The following is a 10,356-nucleotide window of genomic DNA, read 5'->3' as shown; positions in this document are numbered from 1 at the left end:
AAGTCCAATTGATCTGATTGGGATGGACGGACTGCAATGTGCATTCACGTGCTGCGGTTGTCCTGCTGGTTTTATTTCATGGAGCATTACATTTTGCGAACGCAGACCCGAGACAGCCTCTTGTAAGTTTCTCAAGTTCCAAGTAGCGTTCTTGTAGGAGGCAGTGACAACATTTCTAGGCAGACACAAATGACAGCGCATCACATAGCTCTTGTTTTCATAATCCATCCATCCATTGTCTATACTGCTTATCCTCTCGGGTTGCAGGGGATCTGGAATTCTAGTAGTAACGTTGGATGGGCTAAACAGAGTGAAGTGACACAAGTATGTCTGGCAAACCACAATATATTTTTTAAACTATTGCCCAAGCAATAATACATATCTCAAATCCTACTTGGAGCCAATATCATCAAGCAGTTGTCTCAAATATGCAGATGTATTCAATGGCCGAGTCCTGTTCATTTTGAGCTGGACAACACAGTGGCACCTATACAGGCATCTCCACGGAACGTCCCAGTAGCGCTCAGAAATGCCGTCAAGGCTCAGTTGGATAAACACAAGGTTGGTCATATAAAAACTACTGTATATCTCAACCTACTGAGTGGATCATCAACATTTGAATTGTCAAACAGCTAGAAAAGTTAAGGATTTGCATCGATCCCAAGTCCCTCAACAAAGCTTTAAAGGGGTCCAATATGATGCCCACAGTGGCCAGCTTGCTAAAGCTCCCCAAAGCCCGGATCTTTACGTTTGACAATGAATGTGATGCTTTTCTACAACGTATATTGGACAGAGAAAGCAGCTACATGACAACATTTTGGACCCCGTAGTACAGGTATTGATGATTAATGCTCCCTTTCGGTGCATCTGTGGCCCCAGAGGTTTATCAGTGGAGACAGCATGAACTTTTGTCTGGACTCAGTGCTGTTGAGCCAATAGCTGATGACATACTGATTGTTGGCTGCTGAGACACCGATGCAGAGGCTGACGCCGATCACGACGCTAAACCGATAGCACTGATCTGCAGATGCAGTGAGATCAAACTGAAAAAGTTCCAGTTCAAAGTCAAGGAGGTGAAGTTCCACAAACACTTTCTGACAGCGGCCGGATCCAAAGAAGATCAGGGCAGTACAAGATAAGCCCTGCCGACGCGTAAGGTAGTCCAGAGATTGATAGGATGTGTGTCCTATCTTGCAAAGTTTTTGCCCCGCTTATTGGAGTTGTGCGAACCTTTGCGACGACTGCCGGACAAGGACGTGCTACGGCGTTGGCTGCCCAAACCAGACATCAAACGACTGGTCACTGCAGCACCGGTCTTGAGGTACTACGACGTGACAAAGCTGATCACTATTCAGAATGACGCTGGCCAAAAGGGACTGGGTTGTCGCCTCCTGCAAGAGGGACAGTCAGTGGTATTTGCATCCCGTGCACTGACATAGACTGAGCAGGAGTATGCACAGATTGAGAAGGATTGCTTGAGAACTGTAAAGTAAATGCATGCCAACCCTTTCACTGTCACCTACCTGGGCCCGACATGCACATTAGCAACATTTTAGAGCGACTGTACATACACACCAATCGAACTGAGGTAGCATACGTTCCGTCTGCAGCCTGAAGAGGGCACAAGAGACGACCGAATACATGTATCAGGCTATCTAAATTCACTAGCCAATGACTGACCCAGAAAAGAAAGCACACAGCTGATGACAAATGCCTGCAGACAATAAAGACAGTAGTCTTACAAGGGTGGCCTGAACACAAAATATGATGCTCCCATGTGTTTCTCGTCATATACTTTGTCTGTACTATTCATTGTACTTATCATGTCTTGTTTCTTACGTATACCGTATTTGTACTACGTTTCTACTGCCAAAATAGCAATGTTGCTGCTCCTGTTCATCGTCTTGTCACTGTCTTATTTCATACTCTGTATATATGTATATCTTTTGACATATTCCACTTCCATTCGCACTTTCTGCTCTCTTTGCACTTCCGTGTAGATGCTAAACAAAATTTTGATGTCTCAGTACTTTGTGAAACGACAATAAAATTGAATCTAATCTAACAGAATATTCCTGTCATATGTCCATTTGAACACCAGATGGCAGTATTCAGCGTTTCAATGAGGCCTCGAGTCGTTAAACCTGCTGACGCAATGGGTTGGAAAGCCTCAGTGATCCATGGGGGCTTCACATACGGTCTAAAATCTTACACCAAACTATGTGCTGACCGCAACTCTATAAAAAAAATAAATAAACAAAAACAAAAAAACATTACCATTCAATAAATGGTAGCCGAATGGTTTCGGGCAATTTCAAGATGACCGCTTATTGTCTGAAATGTGTTTGCAGTATCGCATCGGTAGTGGTTTAATACTACCATTGAAATCGAATGGGATTTGGTTCAGGGCTGTTGAGCGAAACTATTCATGTTTCGGCGCACCCCCAATTTGAGAGTCCAGTGCACCAACTGCTGGGTTAAAAGCCTGAACCGCTAAATTATCAGACAGCATCCTGTTTAATAAGGATTACAAGGAGTAACGTTTGATTGGCACAGCGCGAGCTGAAATCCATTACACTCGCTCTCCCACTGTAAGCTCCAAACTATCTCCAAATTCTACTATACAAACTATAAAATCTTTGTCTAAACCATGAGCTGATCGGAACTTTATCAAAAATAACATTTTGAATGGAGCCAGAGGGGTTTATATTGCTGTCAAACGTCGCTGCAAAATCTGAAGGGCTTCCTGAATCAGTCACGTGGTATCATAGATATTGTATATAAGACTTGACTCACTTATCATTTATCTCTGTGGTACAGCCAGGCAGCGAGGCTTCGGACGTTTTCATTTCCGGGCCCTCCCCTAAATGAATCAATACTCGATACACACTTTGCAAAAACATCTCCTCCATTACCCGACACATGCTTCAAAGACTCGGCACATCTCTTAACATCACTACTTTTTTGTCAGCGTCAAAGCGTATGCTAGTAGTAAAGAACATTTGAAGAAAAAATCTTCTGGTGTCCCCCAGGAGTCTGTCTTGGGCTCCCTCCTCTTTATTGCCTGCATCCTACCTCTTGGCAATATTTCCCATAAGTTCAATTTACACTTTCACTGTCACTCTTCCGCCTTCCTCCCTTACTGCCTGCTTCTCTGAACTCAAACACTGGTTCTCATCCAACTTTCTACAACTCAACAGTGATAAAATTGAAATCCTACTCATAGGTACCAAGTCCATGCTAGCCAAAACAGACAGGTGGCCTGCAGCCTCCTATCCCAGCTGACTTTGCGCGAACTGTGGGGTGCACCCCGGACTGTTTGCCAGCCAATCGCAGGACACATATAGACAAACATTCACACTCACATTTACACGTATGGACAATGAGAGTCCTCAATGAAGAGGCAGGTTTTTAGAATGGAGGAAGAAGCCGGAATACCTGGAGGAGGGGGGAAAAAAAAAAACACCAAGCATGGGGAGAACGTGCAAAGTCCACACAGGGAGGCCAGAGCCTGGATTCAAACCCCCAACCTCAGAACTGCGAGACAGCTGTGTTAACGACTAGGCTCACAGTCACCATGCAATTAAATTTAGCGTAAGTGTTTTATGTTTTGCTGCTTGAGTGTATAGACTACTGTCAATTATTATTATTATTATTATTTCATTGTGTCAATTATTGTATATCAGTGGTCACCAACACAGTGCCCACGGGCCTGTTCTACAAAAGTAGCTCAGTGGTGATAGGATATTGTGATTTCCAAGGAATTTTGTGGAAATAAAGCATTACAAATTGGTATTTATCTTTTCCTACCTTAAATCATAATTGTTATAAACCATTGACATGGTCAGTGTCTGCACATAGATGCATATCATTAATTATTAATATGTAACGAAAGGTAATTTGAGTACATTTGTTCTTTCAGAAGTGTGGGTCAATTAATCAATACACAAGAAGTAGCTCTCACTTTTAAAAAGGTTGCGGACCCCTGCTAGCTGCATACTGTGCAGTAAATGACAGTAAAAAATAATTTTTACTTTTGTACTTAAATGTATTTCAAGGTATTTACTTGTTTACGTTTTAGTGAAAGGAGATGAATGGGTACTTGTACGTTTCCCCATTTTTTTTAATTACTCAAGTATTTGTACTTTTAGTTAATTACAGAATGTGAGCGCTGTACTTTGGCCAACTCCATTTATTTGGGTAAGGAACAGACGCTCGCGGGGTCGTCCGTGACAGGAGTGAGACCCCACGGGGGGCTCGGCTCCCGGCGGCGTCGCCTCGCCTCTTCCACTCATCCACAGTGGATTGAAGAGTGGGGCAAACCCACACAGTGAGCGCACAGCAGCACCAGTGCGAGCAGCTCCGGCGTGCTCCGCTCCCACACAAATATTTTCATATCCACGCGCCCCCGGAAAGCCCCGTGACGTAAAACAGAGCCCACCAATGGCCACTCGTCTTCTATTAGGACAATGAAAAGGCCGCAGCCAATCGGTGGAGCGCCAGGCCGCGTGCTGACCAATCGCGTGTGAGCTCCGTCGAGAGTAATGTTAGAGAACGGAGGAGTGAAGACACTGCGTATCGCTCACACAACAGCCATTGCCGAGCATTAAAAGCCCAGCCACAGTCGTTCGGTAAGTACCACACACGGCGTCATTTCGAGTCTTTAAACACCACGACGACCGGAGCAATCCAGAAGATCTCGCGACCCTCACGTCTTTGATATCTGTTTGCTGTTTTGTCGTCTCGAAATGGCTGAAAAAGCCGAGAAATGCAGGCAGCTGAGGTTAAAGAGTGACTGGCGAGTCGCGGTGGTAATTCTGAACAAATTCAAATATTCGCGTCGGGCAAACGGACGGTGAACCGCGGATTTGACCAAGGCGAAAAATTTTCACTATTTTTCTGGTATTGTGTGTCCAAAATGGAATATGGATGTCAAGCGGTTACCTCGTCCAAAATCCGGGAACGACGTCTCGTCAGTGGCGACAATGGTAGCAGATTCGCCGTTAACATTAGCCCACAGCCGCCAGTCATGGCATAAAACATGACTGAAATGTGCGAAAAAGTGTAGAAAAAAGGCAAGAAAGGCGTGAAAAGACACCGGGTTGTGTGTGTGTCTACTTATTTGGCCTCCAAAAATAAAAATTAAAAAAAAAAAAAAAAAAAAAAAAAAAGACGAGCCTCATAGCGAGCTGTGCTTTTAACTGTAATGGCTGACTATTCGCAATGGGAAACGAGGCAAACGGCGACGAGCAACTTTTTTCGAGCGGCTTTTCTCGCCCGCGGAGCCCGCGACGGAGGCGCCCGACGGTGTTGAACGCTAGACGAGACCCTCGCGGTCGCGACGGCGCTTCGCAGGGCTCCGTGCGGCGTTGCGGGACCGCGCTACGGGTGTCCGAAGCCGAGCGGCTCGGGCTGCACCCTCCGCCTCCAACACAAAGAGAAGGGAGCCATATCCTCCATGAAGACGAGAGCGGCCATTAGGAGCTCATAGAGAGCCGTTCAAGTGCAAGTCAATGGAAGCCAATGGTAGCCAATGGAATACGCTGCGAGGTATGGAAGAGCAGCGGGAGGACAGCGCACAGCTCACCGGAGCTTTCGGCGGGACCCCGAAAGCTCGCAGCGGGCCTGAAGGAGCAATTTGAGGGGCACTTTCTTTCATAGCGAGGCCCTTCTCACAAAATGGAAGAAGAAATATTGTCGTCGTCGTTGTTGTTGTTTGACCTCCTTTTCCCCGGAGCGCCTGCATGAGTACCGAACTACTCGCCGATCACTCCTCCTCTTTCCAGCAACTTTACACCGCTTTAACGGCGATATTTGAAACAATAATAACAATAAAACATTTTTAGACGATTTTTGAAAAAAAAAAAAATTGATTTTTTTTTTTTTCGACTGGTGTGACAACGCTTTTATAATAAAGTGTTGTTTTGTAATAAATACAGTCCTTTATGTGTGGTTTTGTCTTTTTGTGTGTGTGATGTGCTCAACAACCGGAGCCGCATTTGTTCATGTTTTTTGATCGTAGCTTCCGACGTCACCGTAAAAGAAGTTGCCAGCATCACAAAGTGTGTTTGTGTGCGCGCTTTGTCCCGCGACATAATGAACACGTCGCCCGCATTAATGAATTCATATTTACATTTATCACAGTAGTTGTGTATCAACGTCCCCCCCTCCCTCCCCCGCATTTAATATTTTATTCGATCGTTCTTAAAGGTCATTTTAGTCCATATTTCCCCCGCTTCTAACCCAGATTATTGGATTGCAGATATTGTTTGGCTTCAGGTGTTTTCCACGCCAGGATGAGGAAAGATCCGACAAAGCCCAGGGGCAAGATGTCCTCCTACGCCTACTTTGTGCAGACATGCCGGGAGGAGCACAAGAAGAAGCATCCCGACGCCTCGGTCAACTTTTCCGAGTTCTCCAAGAAGTGCTCCGAGAGATGGAAGGTAACCGCAGCGCCCACGCCAGCCGGGTCAAATCGACCCACGCTGGCTAAATGAATGGTTGACATTTGTTTTGCCTTATAGTTAACACCCTGTCCCAACGCTTTAATGGGAACAACCATGATTTGATAGTACTTTATAATTGCTGTGATTTCAATGACCTGTGGGCATCTATTTTTGTTTCTGATTTCTTTAGGGTCAGTTTGATCCAAGACTGTTTTAGTTTTTATAAAGCCTATAGGAAGTATACTTGGGTAGTTGAAACACAAACATTTGTCGTCAATTAGAATTGCGCCAATGTGACCTGGGATTGTTTTAGCTTTGTAAAGCCTATAGGAAATATATTTATTTATTTTGTGTCACTTGTTGACTTTCAGTGCCACAATTAGAATTGCTCGGGTCAGTTTGATCGAGGTTGGACTGTATATAAAAAATGTGTTGAGTGCATTTTATATAGATAACCAGCAATCAAAGTAACTGAGACAAACTTTTGTTAAAACAATTTGTTGAGAATTACTCTCCAGAGGTTCAAATTGCTCAGGTCAAATTGACCCGCAAGGATAAAATGAGTTTCAGGTGTTCGGTGGGTTAATGTCTCTAAATTAATAAAATTTTCATACTTAATGACTTTTAGTCAGTTTAATGGGGACAACTAGGATTTGATATTTTTAGTCAGTTTAATGGGCACAACTAGATTTGATATTTTAGATTTTTCTATATATTTTTTCGTTGTCCTGTACTTGTGTGTTGTCATTGGTGTCAATTTGACACAATAGTTTCAGTTCTATACAAAATAAGGAATATATTTAGGGATACTTTGGCAGTCAACAAATAACCGACACATAAACTTGGATGCTTATCATTGGGAGAGGTTTAATTGTTGGGCTCAATTTCACCCAGGGCTGCCTTTAACTGGTACAACATGTAGAAATATACAGATAGGGCAACTTTTAACCTATAAACTTGGGTATCAATATTTATTCTGCAGGTTTTAATTGCTTGGGTCATTTTGTTTAAGAAAAAAACTTTGGGGTTACGTATTCATTCAAAAGTGTTCTGAATTGCTCGGGTCAATTTAACCCAGGGTTGTTTTGGCTGTATTGAACATAGATATTTAGGTAGTCAACTATGTAACCGACACAGATTTGGGTACCTTTTTTATAAATGGATCACGTAAATTTGACCTGGGCATTTTTCCAGCTGCATTAAACCGAAAATAAATACTATTTAGGACTACTTGGGTAACCAACACAATTTACTGGAGGATTAAATTGCCTGGGTCAATTTGACCCAGAGGATACAAGTTGGTCAATTTGACGGCATCAGTAGGGTTCACAATGTTTTCCTCCTCCCTACTACGCAGACCATGTCCAACAAGGACAAGGGCAAGTTTGAGGACCTGGCCAAGCAGGATAAGGCTCGTTACGAGCATGAGATGATGAGCTACGTGCCGGCCCACGGAGGAAAGAATAAGAAGTTCAAGGACCCCAACGCTCCAAAGAGGCCCCCGTAAGTGTGCCTGGTCCCCCCAAGTCCAAGTCGACACTTAAAAAACTGTTTTGGTGCAGGTCTGCCTTCTTCATCTTCTGCTCCGAGTACCGTCCCAAGGTGAAGGGCGAGACTCCGGGCTTGACCATCGGGGACGTGGCCAAGAAGCTTGGGGAGATGTGGAACGGAACCTCGGCCGAAAACAAGGTGCCCTTCGAGAAGAAAGCGGCCAAGCTGAAGGAGAAGTACAAGAAGGTGAGACTTCTTATTTTCCAATATCTATAACCTTATTTCAGAAAAAAATAATTAAAGCATTTCATTAAAAGTTTCTTTTCAGTAATAAAATATTTTTTAAAAAAAATAGTTTTTTCTTGGTGGAAAAATGTGACTCTTTACAAAATGTGTGCCCTTAAACTGTACACTTTCTTTTTAAAGACTGACTTTGTAAAAGGTTTTCAGAATGATGTAAGACTTGTTTTAGAAAAAAAAAAAGGGGGGGGGGGGGTAGAGCTTGTTTTCTATAACAAAATTAATTCCCCAAATCTACAAGGTTTTTTCCAGGTCAGAAAAATAACACTTACTCCTCTTTTCCCCCCTGAAACACAAGTCTTTTTAGAGATTTTCCTGAAAGTCTTATTTTCTGTGTAGGAAAAATCTCATTTGAACTTTTAAGTCTTATTCTCAAAAGTAGTCATTTTAAATGGATACAATAGGACATTTTCTTTAAAAAAAAAAAATATATATATATATATATATATATATATTATTTTTTCAATTAATGCAAGTTTTTTTTCTGGAAAAAAATGGTAATAGGACATAAGACTTTTAAAAAGAAAAAAAAAATCAAATGTTTTATGGGGGGGGGACTTTTTGTGAAAAAAATAAGGCTGAACAATTGGGACTTTTTTCTTAGATTTGTTTTCCTTCCTTGATGAAAGGAACAAAACAAAAGAAATCCCTGAAAATCAAGTTTAAAAAAAAAAGTGGTGTATTCTGAAAAAGTCTGACTTTTTTACCTTGGGGGGGGATTATTTTTTCTTTCACAGAAGCTAAAAAAATTCCCTGGTAATGTTCAACATTTTGGGGGGGGGGGGGATTCTGTAATGTGCCTTTTTTTTTTTTTTTTCAAATCTCTGGAAGATGAGTGATGAAAAAAGTTCCTGACAAATAAATTGGAACAAAAGGCTAAACTTGATTTGGAGCCGAGCCCAACCTGACCATGTCATGTTGCGCGTTTAGGACGTGGCAGCGTACCGCACCAAGGGCAAGGCGGGCGGTGGCGGTGCCCCGGCGGCCAAAGCGGCGGCCAAGGCAGCAAAGGACGATGACGACGACGACGACGACGAGGATGAGGATGACGACGAGGATGAGGATGATGAGGACGACGACGAGTAATCGGTCCATCCCGGTCGGTCCCGGTCATGCGGCGATGGTGATGTTGTTGTTTGTAAAGCATTTAAGACGCCCCGTGTACACACTTACAAAAGCAAATCCATTTAGTCGCATCTGAGGGGCGGAGGGTTGGACGGTGGTGTTAAAAAAAAAAATGCAGAAAAAGGCTGTGTATATCACTTGTTTTTATGCTGTACAGTTTGTTTCTCCTTTTTGTATAGTTAACACTACACACGTCTGGTGTCCATGTCCTCCTCCTCTTACAGTATTTAGCCTAGATGTGCACAGCACATAAAAAAAAAAACCATTAGATCTTATGAGTGTCTCTCTGTTTTTCTGTTTTCATTTTATCGCTGTTGAACGTATCACTTTTATTGATCTTTACGTACCACTGTCCTAGCAACATGAGAAGAAATGATTTAAAAAAAAAAAAAAAAAAAAAAGCCTCGTTTATTGTTGAAAGTTTAAATTGCTTCTGATGTCAATAAACATTTTTTGTAATATGTCGTGTTATTTCTGTGATATGTGTATCAAGCTATGTGGCTGACAAAAGAACATTTATATTGTGGATTTTTTTTTATATATAAATGTATACATTTACTTAGGTGATATTAAATTATACTGTACATATGTATAAATATAAAAGTCTAAATATAATTATCTATTTTTACACAAAAATTAACACGTCGATAAATGGTAACAGCAGCCGTTTCACGTCATCGGTCTTTGGGCCACATCTAGTGGACAAACTACAACAATGCTGTATACCGTTATGCCGCCATCGAGTTGATCCAAATTGGGCATTGTGAAGTGCGTCCTGTAATATCCCAACCGTCCACCAGATGTTGCTGTTGTAAAGCAAAAATAGTTAAAAGTTATAAATGCGAGTCCGATGAAATCTCACGAAGACAGATGACCATGAATGATGAGTAATGAGTTGGTGAATGAATTAGTTAGTGAATGACTGAAGTGAAGAAGGAAATAAGTGAATGGTAAATGGAGTAAACTAATATGAAAAAGAAGTGAAGTCGTGAAG

The 10,356-nt window shown here is 42.3% G+C and overlaps 1 protein-coding gene across 2 annotated transcripts; it reads left to right on the top strand.

Moving 5' to 3' along the window:
• Window positions 1-4,535: 4,535 nt before the first annotated feature.
• Window positions 4,536-9,823, top strand: hmgb1a (high mobility group box 1a). 2 transcript variants are annotated; one of them, XM_061701931.1, is made up of 5 exons: window positions 4,536-4,631; window positions 6,263-6,443; window positions 7,804-7,949; window positions 8,009-8,183; window positions 9,168-9,823. In XM_061701931.1, exons 2-5 carry the CDS (start codon window positions 6,297-6,299, stop codon window positions 9,321-9,323), a joined length of 624 nt encoding a protein of 207 aa, XP_061557915.1. In that variant the 5' UTR covers window positions 4,536-4,631; window positions 6,263-6,296; the 3' UTR covers window positions 9,324-9,823. The 2 variants fall into 2 exon arrangements, with proteins under 2 accessions (XP_061557915.1, XP_061557916.1); XM_061701932.1 differs by having other exon boundaries at window positions 4,539-4,631; window positions 6,280-6,443.
• The last annotated feature ends 533 nt before the right edge of the window (window positions 9,824-10,356 follow it).

This window comes from Phycodurus eques, chromosome 17, assembly GCF_024500275.1.
Source record: "Phycodurus eques isolate BA_2022a chromosome 17, UOR_Pequ_1.1, whole genome shotgun sequence".
Taxonomy (NCBI): domain Eukaryota; kingdom Metazoa; phylum Chordata; class Actinopteri; order Syngnathiformes; family Syngnathidae; genus Phycodurus; species Phycodurus eques.
This window is presented reverse-complemented; position numbering and strand designations above follow the sequence as displayed.

What these genes read in the sequence shown, in the direction of transcription:
- hmgb1a (XM_061701931.1), top strand. Translation starts at nt 6,297, where the DNA reads ATGAGGAAAGATCCGACAAAGCCCAGGGGCAAGATGTCCTCCTACGCC. An exon ending in AACGCTCCAAAGAGGCCCCC is followed by an intron (nt 7,950 to 8,008) that starts GTAAGTGTGCCT and finishes GTTTTGGTGCAG; the next exon opens with GTCTGCCTTCTTCATCTTCT. An exon ending in TGAAGGAGAAGTACAAGAAG is followed by an intron (nt 8,184 to 9,167) that starts GTGAGACTTCTT and finishes TTGCGCGTTTAG; the next exon opens with GACGTGGCAGCGTACCGCAC.